General features: G+C 38.1%; 1 protein-coding gene across 6 annotated transcripts in view; it reads right to left on the minus strand.

The window, feature by feature from the left end:
* Positions 1 to 22739, minus strand: part of LOC103719541 (alpha/beta-Hydrolases superfamily protein) — a 42628-nt gene extending 19889 nt beyond the window's left edge. For 5 of the 6 annotated variants that reach the window (XR_605999.6, XR_016399110.1, XR_015975039.2 and 2 more), the window contains exons 1-7: positions 22131 to 22739; positions 18705 to 18780; positions 13672 to 13757; positions 9373 to 9466; positions 9224 to 9300; positions 8190 to 8317; positions 7063 to 7134 (exon numbers count right to left, since the gene is read on the minus strand). Coding sequence is in view for 3 of the 6 variants with exons in the window: in XM_088715147.2 (XP_088571273.2) it covers positions 7063 to 7134; positions 8190 to 8317; positions 9224 to 9300; positions 9373 to 9466; positions 13672 to 13757; positions 18705 to 18780; positions 22131 to 22436 (839 nt within the window). In the remaining 3 variants the exon portion in view is untranslated. The remainder of the gene's footprint in view (positions 1 to 7062; positions 7135 to 8189; positions 8318 to 9223; positions 9301 to 9372; positions 9467 to 13671; positions 13758 to 18704; positions 18781 to 22130) is intronic. The other variant, XM_026809409.4, reaches the window with a different exon arrangement.
* Positions 22740 to 23544: the final 805 nt, after the last annotated feature.

A 23544-nucleotide genomic window follows, 5' to 3' on the forward strand; every position in this document is an offset into this window, starting at 1 on the left:
TTACCTTTACCGATGATTATTCACGGTATGGGTATGTGTATCTTATGAGACACAAGTCTGAATCTTTTGAAAAGTTCAAAGAGTTCAAGAATGAAGTAGAAAAACAAACTGGAAAATCTCTTAAGGCTCTTCGATCAGATCGAGGAGGAGAATACCTTAGTGGGGAATTCCGGGACTATCTCAAAGAAAACGGCATAGTCTCACAATGGACACCTCCGGGTACACCTCAACTCAACGGAATGTCAGAGAGGAGAAATCGGACCCTGTTGGACATGGTCAGGTCCATGATGAGCTTCACTGATTTACCTATGTTCCTTTGGAGAGATGCCTTACTCACAGCGATTTATTTATGAATAGAGCTCCCTCTAAATCCGTTCCTACCACACCGTATGAGATATGGCATGGTAAGAAACCAAGTCTGGGTCATCTCAAGATTTGGGGATGTCCGGCCCACGTCAAGCGACTACAGGCGGACAAACTAGAGGCTAGGACCATAAGTGCTCGTTTTATAGGATATCCTAAAGAGTCATTAGGATACAATTTCTATATCTCAGAGGATCACAATGTGTTTGTGAGCCGTCATGCCATCTTCTTGGAAAATCAGTTTATCCTTGATAGAGGCAGTGGGAGGAAAATTGAGCTTGAAGAGAAAGTCTCTGAAAAGCAACGAGTCATGGATCCTATAGAACCCATTCATAAAGAGCCAGTACACGATGTCCCTCAACCACCTCGTAGATCTAGTAGGGTCTCCCATCCTCCCGATAGATACTTAGGTATACTAGAAGAGGATACCAAGAAAATATTCCTAGTGGGAGATAGGGATCACATACAGGATCCCAAAATCTACAACGAGGCAATATTTGATATCGATTCCGAGAAATGGCTGGAAGCTATGAAGTCAGAGTTAGACTCCATGCGTTCCAACCAAGTCTGGACCTTAGTAGATCCACCAGAAGGTATTGTACCTATTGGATGCAAATGGATCTACAAAAGGAAGATAGGTTCGGATGGAGAGGTAGAGACCTATAAAGCAAGGCTTGTGGCGAAAGGGTATAGTCAGCGCGAAGGCATTGACTATCAGGAGACCTTTTCACCTGTAGCCATGCTAAAATCCATCCGAACATTGCTTGCCATTGCAGCATTTCATGATTATGAAATCTGGCAGATGGATGTGAAAACTGCTTTCCTGAATGGATATCTTGATGAAGATATCTATATGGAATAGCCTTTGGGTTTCACTTCCAGTGATGGAGATCACAAGGTCTGCAAGCTGCAAAGGTCCATCTATGGACTAAAGCAAGCATCTCGGAGTTGGAACACTCGTTTCGATGACGCAATCAAAACGTTTGATTTCATCAAAAACGAAGAGGAACCGTGTGTTTACAAAAAGGTTAGTGGGAGTGCTGTCGTTTTTCTCGTACTGTACGTAGATGACATTCTCCTGATTGGGAATGATATTCCCATGCTAACCTCGGTCAAGATCTGGTTGTCAAAAGAATTCTCCATGAAAGACCTTGGGGAAGCATCCTATATTTTGGGAATAAAGGTCTATAGAGATAGATCTAAAAGAATGCTTGGCCTTTCACAGAAGATGTACATAGAGGAGGTGCTGAAGAGATTCAACACATGAGCAAGATTTCCTATGCATCGGCAACAGGAAGCCTCATGTATGCCATGCTGTGTACACAACCTGATATAGCTCTTGCTGTGAGTGTCACAAGCAGATATCAGTCGGATCCAGGCAAGAAGCACTGGATAGCTGTGAAAGAACAGTCTTAAGTACTTGAGAAGAACTAAGGACATGTTCTTGATCTTTGGGAGAAGATCAGAGTTGAAGGTAGAAGGATGCACACATATTGATGATAGAAAGTCTACATCAGAATATGTGCAATTGTGGTTCAGTAAATTGGAAGAGTTCCAAACAACCGATCATTATAGATCTACCTTAGAAGCTGAATGTTAAGCCGTATCTAAGGGTGCAGTGGAAACCTTCTGATTAAAAGTTAATTGCAGAGTTAGGTGTAATGTCATTAGATGCCATAACACTTTACTGCGATAACATTGGCACCATAGCACTAGCTATGGAGCCATGGTCTCATCAGAAGTCCAAGCACATAGAGCGGCGCTTCCATTTCATACGCGACTATGATGTAGAGGTGCAGATAGTAGACTCCGCGGATAACGTGGCAGACCCGTTCACTAAGCAGCTGAGTCAGCAAAAGACTGAAGCCCACCTTGAGAAGATGGGCCTAAGATATATGACCAATTGGCTTTAGTGCAAGTGGGAGATTGTTAGATGTATGCCCTAGAAGCCAATTTGGCTGACACATTGTTGATTCTAGGGACATAATTTTGTACTTGACTGTTTATTATTGAATAAATAAAAGGCATCTTTTCATTTATATTATTTATGTGTCTATGAATCGTCCAAGGAATTAATAAGATGATGATACATATTCTCAAGAGTTGAGAATTTGAGCCATGTATCATTGGTGATTAATTTCTAAATGCTCCTGATCAAAGGATCATCACGAGGACGGTGATCGATCCGATCAGTGCACAGATCACTTTCCTTCTGGATGGAAGAGACTTGAGTCCACAGTGTAGGGACACTGAAGTGATAGTGCAGGTGCTTGTTAGAGAACAAGGGTACTGAGCGTGACCAAGACAAGAAGTCACTTGGATGTCTATCCACTCGTCAGTGACTTGCTTGATGTTGCAGTAGTGTGACTGGTCCTTTGACCTGCGGTGCTTCGGCTACTCACAGTGAGGTTATTGTAGTTTGACTGCACACATACATGGTCTCTAGCCATATGGGTCCATGCAGTGTAGATTGGCTGCAGTAGGTTCACTGTAGGAGTAGGGTATGCACCTATAAGGAATCTATCGACCTTGATAGAAGAGGAGTGATCCTATGTGATTTGTTAGACTGAGTTCTAAGACCTTGGCCAGGGCAGTAATATAAAGTGGAAAAAGAGTTTTCCACTATCGAACTCAAGTCGAATAAATCTTGACATATGACAGACGATGGGGTTTGACGAGTTGTCCATGACCTCCGTCCTGTAGGGATCCACGATAGTAGGACTGTATCACATGTTAACTGCACCTAGAGGTTCATCATTCCATTCTGCTGGGTAGCCACTACATGCTGCTAGGTGTCACTGGTGGATGGTGGGACTCATAGGGATTATCTTGATGATCGATAAACCCTAACGAGTAGAGTTGGAATCGTTCCAACCCATTGAAAGGAGTTTTCAATGATATAGTGATAGAGATCACAATATATCTCACTACCAGTCAGAATAGAACCTATGGGGTCACACACAATAGAAGTATTGACCGATCCGATGGTTGAAATCGTGATTAGGAATCACAAGAAATCAATTTGATTGACAAGAAGTTGAAGAAGGAACAAAGGGAATTAATTAATTGGACTTAAACACAAATCCTACTTCGGGTAGGATTCCTAGAGTCCTAATTGGATTAGGACTGGGAATCCTAGTTGGAGTAGGACTGGGATTCCTACTTGGAATAGGATTCCTCAATCCTAATGAGATTAGGAGTTTTAAATCAAAATTGGATTCCTACTTGGAGTAGGATTCCTAAAAATCCTAATTGGATTAGGACTTTGGATTCAAATTAGAGTCCTAATTGGATAGGACTAGAATTAAACAAATCCTAATTGGATTAGGATTCCTTAAGTCTAAATTAATTAATAATCTAATGAATCAACATGACTCCTAATTGGATTAGGATTGAAGAGTTCAATTGAGTCATGGTTCATTCAAGTCCTAATTGGATTAGGACTAGCATAGATTGAACCCAATATGGTCAATCCTAATTAGATTAGGACTTAACCATAAGAGAGGCACCCAATCCTCTTTGGAAGAGGATTAGGGCATCACAAGAAGGAGGGATCACGCCCCTCCTCCTCTCCTTGTGTGCGGCATGAAGAGAGGGGCCGACGCCCCCCTTCCCTCTTAGGCAATATGTCTAGGGCTCCTAGATTGTAGGAGCCCTAGATGGCTTTATAAGGAGGCATGAGGCCGGCGCCCTAGGTAGAAGAGCTCTCCCTCTCCTTGCAGCCGTGGCCTCCTTCTCCTCCTTCTCCATCTTCAGCCGCAAGCAAGGAATCAAAAGAAGGTGATTGGCGGCCCTCCTCCATCCTTGCTTTCTTCCTCCAGCGCAAGGAAAATAAAAGGGCTGCAGTCAGGCTTTGGTTCTTCTTCAAAGATCCTTCTTCTTCCTCCTCTCTAGTGCAATCAAGAGTTGATTGAAAGAGAGGACATCAGCCATCAAAGCTATCTCTGCAAGGGAGCTAGCACCCCGGTGAGATAGAGAGCTTGGATCGGATCCTGCTTCGTGTGGATACCCGTAGAGGCCGAACGTTTGAACGGCTTCAAGCGAACCCTCTTCCAAAACCACGAATTCAGATTTGCGGTGATCATCTACCCGCGCAAGGTGAAGATTTGATCTTCCTAATAGTTTTAAAAGTTTTAATTCTTACCTAATTACGAAAGGTCTCGAAACAACGTTCATGCGATGAACGTCGATCCCGCACATGCCTCTTCCGCTGCCACCTGATTTAATTTTTGAAATATCAGCGGCATGGGCGGGTTCCCAACAAGGGTTAGGTTCGGGTTGAGTTTGGTTCAAGTTTGGATTGAGTCTAAGCCCAACTGATGTTTACAAAACCTCCTTGCAACCCTACTTGAATTGAATGAGCTGGTTCGGGTTGAGCCCAACCAAAGTTGTAGTAATCTACGTGGCTCCGGGTCTGATCGGCATCATCACTATATGCCAGAGCCTGATACATAGAACATCAACTCAGAGATGAGATGATCCTTCAACTATTCAACATATGATCCACATGCATACCACTTAACTGCTATAATCGAGAGCATGTAAGGGTGCGGATGTCCTTGTAGGGAAGTCGATATTTTAGAAATGCTTTTAGTAAGAAAATACTTTAGAAGTGGATGCTCAGGTTTGAGATTTTGAGAAGATTCTCAAATAGGTGCATTGTCCTAGGTAGAACATTTTGATCACTAAAGTATCCCCAAATCATCATATCCTAAGGGGTAAGCTCTTGCATAGTTTTGCCCTTCCTATGGGAGCTACATTTTGGAGTCATGGTAAAGTTTATCAGGAGGGTTATTTGGGACAATATTAGTCATAGTTTCACAAATGGCAACATATCTAGGACCATATCCAAGGCCTTGATTGTGTCTGAACATGATTCGGATAAATATGAGACTTACAAACACTCCACTTGTGATTAGAAGTGAGTTGGATGTTATTTTACTTAACTCATCATCTATTGCACATCATATGATTAATAAGTGACAAGTGATGTTTCACTTTTTATTGGTAACTATTATATGTTAATCAAACCATGGGTGACACGAAAAGCATGTTGAAAGACCTTAAAGTATATCAATACTCATCAACAATTTATTTAAGACAGGTTAAAAATTGAAAAAATATAGTATCTTGGTTCAGTATTGGGACCAGACCATTCCAAGAGTCAGGATGGGAGCATCCCAATACTGTATTGAGCTAGCACCACACCACCATGGTGGTTAGTACTTAGTACCAAGATTTAAACCCTTGATTCAATATCGTTCCTTAAGGAACAAGTTTATTAAAAATTTACAAATTCTAAGTATATATCTTTTATTTTTCACAGAGAGATGCATACGTACTATGATAGGAGCAATAAATTTCTTCCCTCATAAAAGAAACATATTTTCTCTAGTACATAATTGTTTAACATTAGTAAGTACATTAATGTAGCTTTTCAAGTTTATCATACGTACTATGATAGGAGAGTAATAAATTTCTTTTGTCTCAAAAAATAAACATATTTTCTCTATACATAATTGTTTAACATTTGTCAGTACATTAATGAAGCTTTTCATGTTTATCATATCACTTAGAGTAGTTTGCTCTGTGATTCTTTGATACAATATATGTAGTAAAGATAAAAAAGTTAAATTTATAAAACATCTAGATTTATTGTAGTTTGTGCAGCTCCAAATGTCAATAATAAATCTCAATTAGAAAAATAAAGTCCAGACCCTTTAATTGGAGTATAAAGATCTTCATTTTAGATAATTGGTGACATCCTTTATATCTGAACTTTCTATAGAAAAAAATATAGAAATCTAGATTGCTCTACACATTTTTTATTGTATGCTAACACCTAATCCTTCTAAATATATGCAAAAAAAGTGTATATAAACATCATCGCTAAGATAATAACTCTTCACGACAATTAAAATGACATCCCTATTTACCCATGTAATTCATGCACTGCATCCTCTAACAATTTGAATGCGTATAAGCTAGGCTAAGTAAATCCAAAGTAGATGAAGATAAATGGACATATGAGTTCTCAACCAATATATATCTTAAACATATACTTGCATATATATTGATCAAAAGATCCCCTGTCCTAATATATCTTAATTTTGCAAATATGTAACATACCAAATGGCATGCTTGCATTTCAACTGCAAGCATACCTAATGGCATGCTTGCATTTCAACTGCATTGTCAATACATTTCTATATATTTTCTATTAGACTGATCTAGTTCTATAAAAATTAAAAACTTATTAATTTGTATTTGTTCTACTTTAGTAATCCAAAACTCTAGTCATTAAGGTCATGACAAGTTAAAAATCATAAAGAAAGTGGTCTTCAAGTCATGAATGGGCATTAACTAACTAATTGAATAAAACATTAATATGATTTCTTTTCCTTATAATCAAGAATTCAACTACATGAGTGTACTGTCCCAAGCCGCAACTGTTGGGCTGGAAGATTCTAGAGACAAAGTTTATACGTCATCTGTTATATGGTAACCAGACTTATTATTATTATTATTGTTGTTATTATTTTTGGTAAATGTAAGTGGACCCAGTTGTCACATTTGATCTGGAATTAGGAAGTAGATCTGAATCAAAGTACACTAATGTAGTAACAAATAATAAAATTGCATTACATTTTAACTTGTAAGAATGGATAACTTATTAAAAAAATCTAGAACGATACATACGGGCTACCTGCTTCAATAAAACGCTCAGCCATAACAGCATTTTGACATGTAAATTCGCCATAAAGTGGGAACCTGAGAGGAAAAGAGATGAGTCACAAAAAAGCATGTCAGGTTGACTGGAAGTTCAGACTATTATAAGGGCAAATTGAGAAAATGAAGACCATATTAATTCTAATTATTATTGGAAAAGTAAGTAATATTGCACGCATAGTTGCTAGGAGGCCGCTTTTCAACTAACATGCATTTCAGCAGCAACAGTTCAGGATGATAAAAAATAAGAGTATATCTCATTCATCAAATATAGTAAAATTGAAAATGCTATTTGTCCACATACAGATTCTTATTTGAGAAGCATATCCAATTTCACTTTATATATTTCTTATGAATCAAAAAAGTCTAAGAACTCCTAGTGGAAAAGAAAAAAGTGAAGTGCAGTGTTTCCCAGAATCTTTGGTCTAGCTTAAGTATCTGTCCCCTAATCTAAAACAAGGATATTAGTACAACCAACGTCCGCCGAACTGGTACCGGTAGGCGTACCAATAGCCTACTGAACCGGTTCGGACGGGTTCGTACCGATGCCGAACCGGTCTGCCTAATACAGTGCGCGCCCGCGCAGTTCCCAGCACGCGCAGGGCCGGAACTGTTTTCCACTGCCGTACCATACCGATCAGGGCTGGGACCGGTACGATACAGGCTGAACCGACCGGTATGGGCCAGTTTAGCATACCATGAGTACAACAGTTCAGTGTGGATCTACAAAAGAAATTGTTAGAAATTGCATGGAAGGAACACTTAAGAGCAAGGTCCGCCGTACCGGTACCGGTCAGCGTACCGGTGGCGGCCCGGACCGGTACGAAACCAGTCCTGTACCGGTTCCGTACCGGTTCTTCAACAATAAACTACCGGTACCGGATTTCATGCTGATCCGGTACCGGTCCCAGGCCGGACCGGTACGTACCGGCCCGTACCGGCCGGTACGGACCGGTACGGCAGACCATGCTTAAGACAAGCACCTACATTCGACACAATACATATTCATCAACTACAAAACAGAAATTCAGATTAACATGACTTATCAAGTAGTGCAACATAACCAAATACCTCTATACTTCATCAACATTACTGACCTTAGTTTTTGAAACAATCCAGGTAATGGAGAAGAAACAGTCAACGGGCTGTTTAAAACAGCCAGTTTGGTAATCTTGTTTGAGTTCTTCAAAGCCCAAGTCAATCCATATGAACCTACAAGAAATCCCTACAATTGTACAGAGAAAGAAGGCATGTTGTCAGATAACATGTTGAAAACCTGCCTAGGAATTTCAGTTGTTAGTAGGGTATGCTAAATCATCATGTACATGTAGGCTAAGCAACACCAGCTCACATTATCAACCACCACTATCCACAGATGACATGCCATATGGGTTTCATACCTAGTATGTAGGTGGGATCCACAAAACTATATATATATATGTGTGTGTGTGTGTGTGTGTGTGTGTGTTACATATACATACACACACACACACACACACACACACACACACACATATATATATATATACACATACATACATACATGTACATATACATGGACATATACATACACCTAGATATGTACATATACATACACATATACATGTACATAAGACATGTACATAGACATGTACATGTACATACACACACACAAACACACACACACACACACACACACACACATATATATATATATATCAAGAGAGAGAAAGAGAGAGTTTATGATGTATCATGCTCACAGGTGCTCTCCCTACAAGTGCATGTACCTCTTATTAATACACCTAGATATGTACATATACATACACCTAGACATGTACATACACATATACATGTACATAAGACATGTACATAGACATGTACATGTACATACACACACACAAACACATATACACACACACACACATATATATATCAAGAGAGAGAAAGAGAGAGTTTATGATGCATCATGCTCACAGGTGCTCTCCCTACAAGTGCATGTACCTCTTATTAATATTAGTATGTAATATAGTAACCAGCAAGGCAAATTTATATAATATTAGTTTAAACTATCAGACTATGAGAACAGTATTGCAAGGTTGAGAGAAATGAACAGTTGGAGCTTTGAAAAAAATATTAGATGGTTATTAAGAACCTGAACCACTAAGAAAAATGGAGAGTTGATATCAAGCGTGGCAAGAAGCCTGTCAAATGCTGCATGGAATTCTTCTTCTGTCTCACATAATACTGTAACATTAGTACTAGCATTAAATAGATAGACCACCATCAAGAGTTTCTACAAACCTGTATATAAAAATCCATATCCTGGTTGGGGTTTATCACTAAACCCAAATCCTATCCAATCAGGAGCAAAGCAATGGTAGCCTGCATCTGCCATCTAATCATTAAAATACTACTCAGGAAAACAGAAATGCAAGAGACAAACACATATACATTACTCAACAGAGAAAAAGAGAAATTCTATGTAGCAGTCTAACAAAAGTTTCCTCGAAATCTCCGTAACATGGTCTAAAATGATCACAGTGAAGCGAAAATTATATTTGACACTGATGTACATGTTAACATTCTGAATGTGAGAAAAGTATATGTACGAAAATAAGATCATTGTTTCTGAACTAGTGAAGCATGGCATTCAATTATTTAACTTTAACATGGAATGAAAATAAGATGGATTTGTACAAATAAACACCAAGACAAATGCACGTCAATAAAACTTATGTACATGATGCAGAAAAGACTGCACTATGCCCAGGACACATGTCAAAAAAATACCAAGACAAATGCATGTCGAAACAATACCACATAAATCTTGTACATTAACATGCTCAAAATAGGAAATGAATTGAATACAAATAAGTTGATCTTTGTTTCTAAACTGATGTAGCACGAAATCTAGGATGCATTAATGTTCTACATTAACATGCTCAAAATAGAAAATGTATAAAATATAAAAAAGTTGATCTTTGTTTCTAAAGTGATGTAACACGAAACCTAGGACACATAATTTCTTTGACATAAAATTAAGCAAAGATGGATTTGCACAAATATATAGCCAAGACAAGAGATACCAGTTATATGCATGATGTAGAACACAGACTTTGGTATGTTCTGTGTTAAATCAAGGGCCCTCCCAGTCGGGCCATCTGCAAAGTTCTATCGAACAGCTTTTGCAGAAAAAGAAAGGATCTACTTCTTTTCTATTTGATATAAAAAAGAAAGGGGATCTATGAGGTGGCTCACAGTGCACTTAACTAGGTGAGGATTCCTTGGATATCACTCATGGCCAAGATTCGCCGTACCGGTACCGAACCCCGTACCGGTGCCGCACTAGTATAGGCGTACCGAATGTCGGTACGGCACGATACGCGGTACGCCAGGCGTACCGATATCGGTACCCATCGGTACGGATACGGTACATCCGATACCGACCGGTACCGACCAGTACAGCATACCATGCTCATGGCCTACAATAATAATATTAAATTAAAACTTAGTAATTAACATAAACTCTAAAGTGATACGTGGTACCCAAAACATGATTTGATACAAGAGAAGCACCAATTTAAGGATATGCTTCTGAGGCACATTAAGTATGGGCCAGGAAATAATTGGATAGATCTCAGGTCTCTTACACAATTGGAGTATAATGATGAAAACATATACATATGTTAGCCTAATGCATGGACATGGTTAAATCTCACTTTATATTTTAAAAAGGCTATATTAGGAATTTGCACAGCTTGTGTTATCAATTCCAGCTACCAAAATATTAAAAGGCTCATGGTAAAGAGTCAAGAACGTTCCTAGTTTTACTGATTTATGCTGCCTAAAACTGAAGCATTGAGGGTTTCTTATTAATAAATTTTTTTCTTCATATCTAAGGAACTTCATACGGGATATCGTTACTTTCTTCTTTTTAAAATCCTTTTCATTTTTTCCTTTTCTATATGTGGGAGAACAGATACATATGTTAGCCTAATGCATGGACATGCTTAAATCTCACTTTATATTTTTAAAAGGCTACATTAGGAATTTGTACAGCTTGTGTCATCAATAAATATTAAAAGGTTCATGGTAAAGATTCAAGACCGTTCCTAATTATACTGATTTATGCTGCCTAAAGCTGAAGCATTGAAGGTTTCTTATTAGTAAAATTTTTTCGTCATATCTAGGGATATGATTACTTTCTTCTTTTTAAAATCCTTTTCATTTTTTCCTTTTCTATTTGTGGGAGGTGGCATGGGTGGGGAGCTGCGACACAACCAATTATTTAACAAGCAAATAGTTAAGGTGCTCATAGCCACATAGGGATGACAGCATTTTTCAGAATTTCTCAATTCAACATCTCTGTTGTTCTTGAATTACTGAGCAAATTGTCAGACTACACTTTATGTTAAACTCTTTGCAAAGGAGCTAATGGCTCAAAATCAATGAAAGACTATTCAAATTCAAAATCCAAAACTGTTGAACATGATCAACTAATAAAAAGTAAGTAGAAACCAACATTTATGTATTTTGGTGCTCTCTCTAACTTAATCATCAAGTAGGTGCCAAAATGGTCAGTTTTAATAGCATGAAATTATATTATACTATGATCTAATCATGAAAACCTAGTGATCCATGAAGTGGTATCGGGTACTGTACTGATACTTTACCAATTTCGTGCAATACGGGCATGGTATGGTATGCATCTCGTATGGAAATAGCCCTCGAACCTTGGAATGCCTTGGTATGGGGCCTGCATTGACCCGAATATGGGTGTTGTGCCAACCAAGCACCTCTACCACGTGTTCATGCCAGGGTCGGCAGAACCGTCTCGAACTAGCCGGTTCCGGTTGTCCCAAGCTGTACCGATGTCTCACCGGTATGATTTTGGCAACGATAATGGAACCCGTTATCGAAGCTGGAGAAGGAGAAGAAAAGAGAGAGCTAGCAGGGGAGGGAGGGAGAGAAAAAGGGCGGGAGACCGGTGGAGGCCGGTCTCGGCCGCGAGGAGCCAAGCCGCAGTTGCTGACCCTGTTTTGAACGAAATAGGGTCCAGCCGCGGCCTTAGAAAAATTTGCAATTTTCAAGTGAAGAGATTTGCCAACTTTACTTAAAAAATACAAAATTTTTTAAGGCCGCGGCCAGACCGTATTTTGTTCGAAACAAGGGCAGCGGACGTGGCCTCGCTCCCCACGGCCGCGGCCGGCTTCCACCGGCACTCCACCGGCGTCCACCACCCTCCTCCGACCCTCCCTCCTCCGCTCATTCTCTCTTTCTCTTTTTCTCTCTGCACGATCCCTCTCTCGGTATAGGCCCGGCACGGCTTGTACTGAGTCGTCCCGCTGGAGAACCGGTACGGTGCCCGGTACCAGTTCCTCCGACCTTAGTTCATACTGACCTTACCAATGTCTATTGTATCGATGCATACTCAACTGTACCAACCATGGTAAGGTACCAATACTATATTGAGGTTTGATTCAATACATGAGTCTAACAAGTCCATACCAATCCGAACCAAGTGGAACTGCCCTATATCGGCTAGTATCACCTGAAACCAGGGTGTGTATCATACTGTACTAACTTGTCCCGCTCGATTTTGGGCAATAATGTGATCAAAAGTGAGAAGGTTCGGAGCTGCCTTGATATGGGGTGCTTATTGTACCATACTATACCAGTAATGCACCGGTATGATATCCGGTATTGAGATTGTGGACCTAGTATTGAGATGTAAAACCAAATAGTACCGTACCATTACCTTACCAATATGGGACTTGAGATGTCAAACCTTGTATATGATCATTAATAATGCTTGCTAAAGCACATTTTAGTTGATATAGGTATTTCACTAAAGAGCCCCTCCATTCTAAAAAATAGATGCTGCATGAAGTGCTAGCAATCCATTTTGCATCAGCAGATTAAGCATAAATATGCTGTTTACCAGTTCATCTATTATTTTGTCAATGACAAGGCACCCTCACTATCTCATCTCTAATCCATCCTCTAAATTGTTGACTTTGGAAGAGTGGTATTGGAAACATTAGTCAGCAAAAAGGGTGCTGATGTAATTTAACAAACTTTGCTTCTAAGGACTGAAATTAAGAGTAATGGAATCTAGATACTTAAATGAAAAGACGCCAGATGCCTTTTTTTTAATGATGACATAGAATTATAATTTTCTTCCATTTGAAGCCTAACAACGAATTTACCTCTAATATTTCACAAAAGCTGGAAATGCATTTGAAATACAGATAACCAAAGTTTTGACTCAAAAAATATTAATCCTAATCTTTAAACATATTCAAAAATTTACACGGTGATACTATAATGATACTCAAGCAAAAAATTTAAGTGACATCATTCAAACAACCGCAACAACAAGAACTACGAATACTAAGATACAACTCTCTATTATTTACAAAAATATTTCAGAACAAATACTGTCATAAACTCATAATATGTTTTATTTTCATAGGGAGGTACACACCTTCACCTTCTCCTACAAAATGAACAGCAAGTGATTTGCAAAAAGAAAACAAATGCAAAATTGCAGTATGATCTACATATTGCAATAATAAACAAGAAAACCGCCAAGCAAACCTGAGACATAACTACTCGATAACTATATGATTGAGTAGGAGCCCCATGAATAAACACAACTGTTCCATGCGGATTTTCAGAGGATCCTAAGAAAATCAAAATTGTTGTTAAACAAATATTATATGAAAAAAAACAATGATAGAACAATCTAGCCATCATTTGATTTTGCTATGGACACAATTTCATAAATACATATAAAGGATACTTATTACATAAAAAACATAATGTTATAAATTGTCTGGAAATATGCTAAAGTTGAATGGATACAAGATATTAATTATTAAATCTTCTTAGGAATACGATAATGCAATTGGATTCTGAGAAAGCATTAAGTAGCATTGCGTGCCAATGCAACGTCAACTTGACACCGGCATAGTATGTATTGCGCTGCATTATACCATGCTAATGCTTGGCATACACTAGCCTGTTTATAATTGCCTGGAAATATGCTAAAGTTGAATGGATACAAGATATTAGTTATTAAATCTTCTTAGGATATGATAATGCAAATGGATTTTGAGAAAGCATGTATCACGTGCCAATACAATGCCAACTTGGCACCGACATAGTATGTATTGCGCTGCATTATACCATGCTAATACTTGGCACACACTAGCTTGGCATGCAGTCGATGTCATTTTAGTGTGGTGCTAATAAAGGCACTAGCATGGTATGATGTATCATATCATATCAATTGTGCTAGTTGACACTTAAATTTATGGCATAAAGAACAACCAAGTATCATGATTAAAGAGTTTATTCACCAATATAAAGACTTAAATTCAATTTATTGTAGCAACAATAGATGATGATATTTTGATGTTACAATAAAATATGAGTGCAGTCAAAAGAAGTATACGAATAAAAGAGAATTGAAAAGTGAAAGATAAAGTAACTAATATGAACAATCAATGTTTTAAATCCTACTGTGATGGGAAGTGCAATCGCCAATTGGTTCCATCACAACCAATGTTGGGAAGCGGCTATAGTGGAACCAATTGGCGATTGCACTTCCTATTTGGTTTTTCTTATCCTTATTTATGTAGTCTGATCATGGTGCGGACACTAGTCCTAGACCTTCGATCAAGCACGTGTATAGTCACAGACACAGGAGGGCAGCCCATCCGGTGACACTTTGGCTAGGTGATAGCTTATGAAAGAGAGCTTATTTGTTGGGTATTTGGGTCTTTCTTTTGTAGGGGTATTTTGGGGATTTGCTCTTGTCATGTTGCCTATATAAAGGCTGGTAAGGCTTGTTAATAGTTGGTTGAATGAAGAGAATTTTTCTTCCTTATTATTCTAAACAATATTCAAATAACAGAATCAGTCTATTGATATGAGTTCATTTGAGATTGTTTATGGATTTCGAGCTCGAAAACCTTTGCACCTTCTTCCCATGTCACCGCATGCTAGAGTCTCTGAGTCGGCCGAAGCATTCGCACATCATGTCCATTCATTACATCAAGAGATCAGCAGGCAAATTGAATAAAGTAATCTTCGTTATAAATTACAAGCAGATTTGCATAAACATGCTAAAGAATTTCATGTTGGCGACTATGTCATGATTCGTGTCAGACCTGAACGGTTCCCATCTAGAACCGCGAGAAAATTGCGGGCTCGTAGTGCAGGACCTTTTTAAATCTTGAAACGGGTAGGCCCAAATGCATATGTCATTGATCTTCCTTTTGATTACGACATTAGTTCCACTTTTAATATTAAGGACTTAGTTGCTTATATACCTCCTTTGCCTGTCCCAATGCCCCATTTGACACACCAACTCTGCCCCCACAAGATATGCCTACCTTTGACTCTCACACTTCTCCTTTTCAACCCACACGGAAGGAGAAGATAAATACTATTTTAGATGAACAGATAATATCTACTACTGACGGAGGTATTCAGCGTTTACTAGTCCGAGCAGATCGATCCAGATCTTTTGGAGCACTATCAAAGTCGCTCGCTGTCCCACTCGATGGAGTCGAGTTTCTCCCACCTCAGGAGAGTTGGTGCGAACACTGTCCTAGACCTTTGATCAAGCACGTGTATAGTCGCAAACGCAGGAGGGCAGCCCACCCGGTGACACTTTGGCTGGGTGATAGCTTATGAGAAAGAGAGTTTATTTGTTGGGTATTTGGGTCTTTTCTTCTGTAGGGGTATTTTGGGAATTTGCTCTTATCATGTTGCCTATATAAAGGCTGTTAGGGCTTGTTAACAATTGGTTGAATGAATAGAATTTTCCTTCCATATTGTTTTTGTTGGTGGATTCCAACATCTCGCTGGTGCATTCCACGGGTTGAGTTCCTATTTGAATATTGTTCTGCATCACATCAATTCTAATTTGCTTTGATTGCAATTTAAATATGTAGCAGGATCCAAATTACGGATAGTGGCCTTTCGAGCTCTTCTTGGATTTCTTTCCAAATGCATTAAAAAAAGACTTGGTAGAGGATGTCCCCCTCCTTATGGACCAGCTACTCTCTAACCTGACAGGCTATCCATATGAATGTGATCTCCCTATTGCACTAGAGAGTTTTTATTGAATTGAGAGTGCTCAAACTCTGCCTATGCCTCATATCTCATCATGATACCATTGATCATAAGGATAACCTCTCGTAGATAAGCTGCCACCATGTCATCTGGATCAGAATCATGATAATTGTCATCCGAGTATATATGAACATATGACTGAGATACTTGATGATTTATCTTCCCTTCGAGCTTTGAAATTTATCTTTGCCTCTCTTTTTACAAGTGCTCCCTCATCATCTTTTGAATATCTATAGGTACCTTGGAACATTTTTAACATCACTGAAGCCACCTGCTAGGTGCTACTTAAGTCGGGTGACACCCCACCTCCTTTATTATACTGCCAACAATAATTGCATTTCCACTGGTGCTAGAGGACTTCCCCATTTTTCCAACACGTCTCAAAATATTTTGGTTCTTCTATTTCTTACTATTAGGATCTATGTGGTCAGAAAGATTTATGCATTCCTAGTAATTCCAATAACATATTTTAATCCTTTTCTAATTTTTTAAATATTTTCATTAAAAGTTATTTTTTAAATCATTGAAATTTTGAAAATAATCATTCATACATCTAAATTACTTGAGATGTATCTTAGTTTTCCTCAACTTTATGTTCATTAATATCCAAACTTTATCCAATTATCTAATAAATAATCATAATTTTATTTTATTATTTTAGATAATTATCAGAATTCATGATATGTACCTAGAAGTTGGCTTTAAGTTCCCTATACTTCCTCCACCATTTCCAACATTTAATATAAATTTTCTAATTTTAAAACTTTTAATTTAAATCATTGAAATTTTGAAAATAATCATTCGTGTATCTGAATTACTTGAGGATGTACCTTAACTCTTCTCAACATTCTAGATAATTAACAAAATTCACGATAAGTATTACTTGTTCCATCCTTTTCGACATTTAATATATTTTTTAAATACTTACTATAAAATTAATTCAAAGATCATCAAATTCTAAAAATTAAATTTGCAGAAGGTTCTTTGTTTGAAATTTATCCAATATATACAATAATTAAGTAGCATGTGTGACAAAATAATCTAAACATGCTATATATTTTCTTGCATAATATTTCTTCTATTATTTGATAATTATTTTTTTTAAAAAATTGATCTCATAAATAATAAAATATTTATTGAGAAAATAAAAAATTACAATCTTGCAGCTTGATTCTTACCCTATATCATATTACAATTTCATGCCAAACAAAAGAAAAATTATCATGATTGCTTCTAATTTATCATGATTAGATTCTAGATTAGTGATGACTAAGAGCTTGCTGGTATGCAAGATAGTGGCGACTAGTATCCCTGAATTTCGAACATAGCACTTCTTCCCTTCCTCTCCCTTTCTTTCCCTCATTCTCTTTTTCTTTCTCTAGGTTTCCGAGCATGGCGATGATGGGCATTAATGCTCTTGATGCCTAAATAGAGGCAGAGGCATGTGGGATCTAGTTCCAATTTTATTTGGAAAAAATAAACTCCATCATGTGCAGCATTCCTAACCTCATTATTTCTATTTTTAGCACCAAGGAATCCAGTACTTTGGATTGGGACCCACATTAATTAAAATAAAAAAGGAAAAACTAATAGAGCGTGCCTCTCGGCCTTTTTGCTTGCGACTTGAGCTAGAGGGCAGAGATCGCTTTTCACCTCCCAAAATCTCCTCATTCGCTCCTAAGATACCCACACTAGTTAAAAACAAAAAAGGAAAAAGGGCAAAGCCAGAGCATTCCTCAACTGATAGAGACAGCTTATCTCCCTCTCCGTGCTGCCTCGCCAGGCATCTGACACCGGCATCAGCACCCACTCTCCTTTCTCTTCACCTCCAATGCATATGGAGGATGCTAGCCGCCAACCCTTCATCATCCTCCTCTCTCCTATTTCTTCCTCTAGTGCATGTCGAAGAAAGCCGCTCTTGCTGAATCAAACTCAAAGATGCTATTGCAAGTTGCAACCTTGCAAGGTCATAAGGATCCCTCACAAGAAGAGATAAGTAGGAAGAAGGGTAGATCCAGTTATCTCACTCGTGATCCTGGTGAGTCCCGAGCAGGACATGCATAGGACAGGTAGGATAGGAGGATCCCGAAGGGATAAGGGTTCTCATCCCTGACCTAAATCCCAATTTCTCATAGGAATGGGTCAGGACGTGCGGCACGCTCCTTGTCCCATTAGGACCTAAAACACTAGTTTAAGCTTCCTTAGGTTATAGAATACCAATGAAATTTTGATGGATGATATGCTAACCGACGTGCATTTTTCCTATTTAAATGATTCATAGTTTATCCAAATGAACTTAACTATACATGACCTTGCTAACCATAAAAAGGATATAAATGTGAAAACTATGAAAGAGATAAGATTTTATAAATTCTAGTACTAAAAAAATGAATACATACAGCAAGTTATTGCAATCTGCTTTTCAAAATAAATGCTAGCATCTTACTACTTAAGAAAATATTGTTATTCAGCACAAGAAAAATTACCTGTTTCTCTCACAAACCAACGAAATTTTCCAGATTTGACATAAGAGCCATACTCCTTACCTTTGTCTTCTATCCTCTAGATTCAACAATATACAACATAGCATGGTAACAACAGTTAGGTCATTAAGTGTCAGGAAATTGGCAGGAAACAGCAACTAACTCTAAATTATTATGCCACTGACTCCAAAATATAAGATAGCACAGGATAAGAAAGTACTTTGCTGGTTGAGATATGAACACCTCTGCAATGCCAAATATGAATGATCTTAGAAGAACAAGAAGAAGTTTTTTATCAAGCCACGGAAAAGGATTGTGTACTTATTGAGTACTCCTACTGACTTATTCTTACAAACTAGCTGAATACATTTTAAAGGTATACTCAGAATAAAGAAGTCTGGCATGAAGTATAGAGATACAAAATGTACCTAACCTTTGCCCTTATGTTTGGCATTTATTTCTTTGGGACAAGATAATCTCCACATTACACTCTTAAGCAAAAAGGTTAATGCATCCAAACATGTCAAAAGACCATCAACATTTCAAAGAAAATTATGTAAAGATCACTTAGAACACAAATGGACTGCTGAGTGTCACAAATTTGCAAGTCCACGTACAGCTACAGGTTCCTATGACTGTGAGAATAACACATTGTTCATGGTGGTCAACCAACTGCCTTGAAACATGGCAATGTATTATGTCTCTCATGCTGTTCACCTGTACATTTATTTTATCCTTTTACTTTTTACAAATTTTTTTTGACCCATACAAGAATCAAATGTCAACATTCCATGTTCTCATCTACAATGTCCATTTTCAGCACTCATTTTAAAAGCACGTCATATACAATGTCCATTTTCAGCACTCATTTTAAAAGCACGTCATATCTCCAAGGGGCACACTGAACATTGACACAACTTGCAATCTAGATCTTTACTCTATCACATTTCTGTCATCGTATAGTCTATAGCAAGATCTAATTGTGTTTCATATGCAGCACTGTTTGAAGAAAAAGGATGTAAAAAAGTTATGCTAAACTAGTATCGGGTGCCATACTGGTTTGACTGATGCAGTACACACTGGTTTGGTAGCGTACCAACATTTGGATGTTCTGGCATACTTATGACAAAGGACCTCGCCCAAAAAAACAACCTGGAAGGTATTATATGGATTACTCGATCTTGTATAAGTCTCCAGATCTACCCAGTGCATTGCTGATATGGTACTAAACACATGTCTGCATGGATCTTCACATACTCTCCCTGCTAAAAGTTCAAATCTATTCAAATCTAATTATAAGTACCACAAACCAATCATAAATACCACGATTAGTGTATAGTCAGCCCAAATGGGCCTGTGCTGCAGGGTCTCTTACTCCACATAAGTCATGGATTAGCTCCACTCCGATACCATTTGAACATCACACCCCCAGCCCGAATTCACAAGCCAAGGATGCGATAACTGATGCATCGTGATATCATAACTCAAGCAACGAAATAAATTTAAATAACTAAAGTTCAAATTTTAAATTAAACAACCAAAAATCCAACAATATCCAAAGTTTTACATCAACTTTTAAGGCACCCTAATCTATGATAAAGAAGTCAAAACTCTACCTTCAATCACTCTCTCATAGCAATACCCCATATGCCAAACTAGTTCTCTAAATCCGTAAAATAGTAGAATATCAAATAATGAGCTAGACAACCAAGTAAGCAATGAACACTTTAACTAGATAAATCAGACAATAAGATAAATAATAGTTTTTATAAAAATAAGTATATGGAATATATCAAATCTAGACATGCAGCGTTATTAGAACTTCATACACGTAAATTCAATTTTTTTTTAAAATTCAAGTTCACGTTCATGAATTTAATTTTTGCAAAATATCAAGTTTATCTCGTCAGCCATAAACTATGACCACATTATCCCTATGGTAGGATTCTTTTTACAGCACTGCAATTCTTTTGTAGTAATTCAAGATTAATAATATGCCAACATTTAACCATTGGTGAGGTCATTTGCCAAAATTTAACACATATTTGTGGGGTCCTTGTGCCAGCATGCCATCCCGTTTGTAGTGTACATCCTTCAAGACTAAACAAGGGCCAATATTTAACCCCTATTGGCGGGGTCCTTAACGTAGTTCGGCTGATAGTTGAAAACCATCTCGAATCAAAATTGTTTTCAAAAAAAATATACTTCATGTTCTACTTCGAGAAATACATAAAACTAAGGTCCGCCGATGGACAGGTCGGTGCAGAACCATACCATACCGACATACGATATACTTGGATAAAGCGGCACATCCAATTTTTTTATAGAGTTTTTTAAGTTGATTTAATTGGTAATCAATCTTTTTGAACTTTTTCAATGATTTTAAGTCTAATTTAATATTTTTTTGATATTTTTGATATTTTTTAATGTTTCTATGATCCCAGTTTAACCTAAATAATGCATCTTATTATTTTAAAATGATACAAGTCATAAAATGATTAGTGAGATTTTGCATGTTTCATATTATTGCAATTTCTTTCAACAAAAGAATGAAAAAGGTTTTATATTTGATTCTAATTTTCATTCCTAAAGCTTCCAAACTCCAAAGTAATATTCCAAATATTATTCCCAGCATTTGCTGACCAATGGGCAAGGTTGTAAACCCACATGCAACTTCCTAATAGAATTTTTTGAAAAGTTCTTCAAGCAATTTTAGGCCTAAAATGCTATCAGGACCCAGCAGTATGGAGAACCCTTCCACTGACTGGGATCAATGACAGCCGTCTTGTACTAAGTGCATCAAATATGTATCTCCAACTTTTGCTTTGTCCTGGGCCCCACTCGGAATGGTTACTGGACAAGAGCGTGTTTAGTTCAAGATTATTACTAAAACTCCTCAGGGACCGCCGCCAATTTAGGGCCCTCCAGTCCATTATTAGAGGAGTAGTAAGAATCTTTAAACACCAAAAGATTAAGATAAAAAAAGGGGCGGGTCCCTTTTATGCATGCATCTCCATACAAGTGAAGCCTGGAAAGATCAAACCAATTGCCAGCCACCTGCCTGCCCTTTTCTTTAATAGTAATCTCCGCAGTCCGCACTTTTCTATTAAGTTCTTCCTTGCATGTGATCATATGCTAACCATGTCTACAGAATTTTATATATTGACATTCCTTTCTATATTTACCACTTAAATTCTAATGTTTTCTAATAACTCATATCCAATTTTTTAAATAATTAATTTCCATTTTTTATCCATAAGTTCCAAGAAAACAGTCCTGATGAAACTGCGATCCTCTCAAGCATCTATACCTCGTCATTTTACTAATAAGATCACTCCAAACACAGAAATATTTTCTTATTGCATTGCAAAGAAGGTGGACAAGGAGGAAAAATTCAGAAAAAGGGCCGAGGGATACATATGACATTACATAGAGCATCTGGCCGACGTTGCCATCCTCGGCAGGGGATTCTGGGAGCTGGATCGCGCTACGGCTTGAGGGATTGTCGGTGACAAAGCCAAAGGGGTTGAAGGAGGGCCGGTCATCCTCCCCTCCCTTCCCCTTCTTCTCATCATTGCTGCCGTTAACAATCACCGCGACTCTTCTTCTTGTCCCACAGAGGAGTCCCCACGCCTTCGGGCCGTCGAGGGAAGCCGCCGAGCTCTTCTTGGTGGAGACGGGGAAGGCGAGAGGAGAAGGGCGAGAGGAGGGGGAGTAGATCAGTGGGGAAGCCATGTTCCTCGAGGTGGTGATGGATATTAGAAGCCAAGAATTGGTATTGGACCGTTGGTTTTCTGGGTTGCCAACGGATAGTTTTTACTTTCGAGTCTGATCGGACAGCTGGCTTTTGAGTGGATACCGAATGACAGTTGGATCGTGGTGAGCTGCGGCTGGGAGAAGCAAGGGCCACCACCCACCCAAGCTGGCTTTTTTTTTCCGCCTTGTGATGTAAGGCTATCCGATATCTCGGATATCCTAATTGGGGCCAAGTAACGAAACAGACCGAGACATTAACCCTCAAAAAGAAATGGACCGAGATATTCGTTTTCATATGTGATAATCCCTTCTTTATCATAAAGCCTATATCCAGATGACATATACTTCATCATGGTATCTGGAAAGTAAGTCTTATGAAATAAAACACTCTCCTTTTTCATGAAATATGTTTTCTTGCAATCAAATTTAGTAATTATATACCTATTTCTACTATTAAAAGCAAACTCCTGAACGGTGCCTGAAGCTCAACTTAGGAGGGCAATCAAACCACCTCTAAAATTTCTCACCCCTTCTATTCCATCCGAGGGTAAGTTTTGCCTGAGGACGACATATTATACAATAATTTTAATACTGCTACTAAGAAAGCTAAATTTAAAGAATGATGGCATCTAGTCCTAGTGTCCTAGGAAATACAGAATTTAAAAGAATTAGTGGTTCAGCTAGAATCTAGACACCATTGCAAATCTTAACTAGAACAATAATTTTATTCAGAATATATTACCTTAGAGTAACAAGAATCAGGGGAAATACTTAGTAGACCCACATTTGGTGCATGCACTTCCCCACTTCCAACAGATAGTATCAACAATAAAGCAAGAGATACAGTGAGCTGCTACAGCGCCCAATCCAACCCTCTAATTGACAAACAGGCACCATCCTTTATCTTATTCAATGGTGGAGACTGTCACAGTTATAGATGGTAAAAGGGGAGAGGATGTCACAATCTCATACCAGACTAACCTGTGAAACAAGAAATCTATCTGAAGCCGTTCCAATAAAATTAACCATGATAAAGCCTTGTTTGGTTGTCAAGAGTAGAGATCAGGAATGGTATTTTTTCCTTTCC

Source organism: Phoenix dactylifera, chromosome 2 (genome assembly GCF_051530095.1).
Source record: "Phoenix dactylifera cultivar Ajwa chromosome 2, Ajwa_hap1_PhDact_Kaust_v1.1, whole genome shotgun sequence".
Taxonomy (NCBI): domain Eukaryota; kingdom Viridiplantae; phylum Streptophyta; class Magnoliopsida; order Arecales; family Arecaceae; genus Phoenix; species Phoenix dactylifera.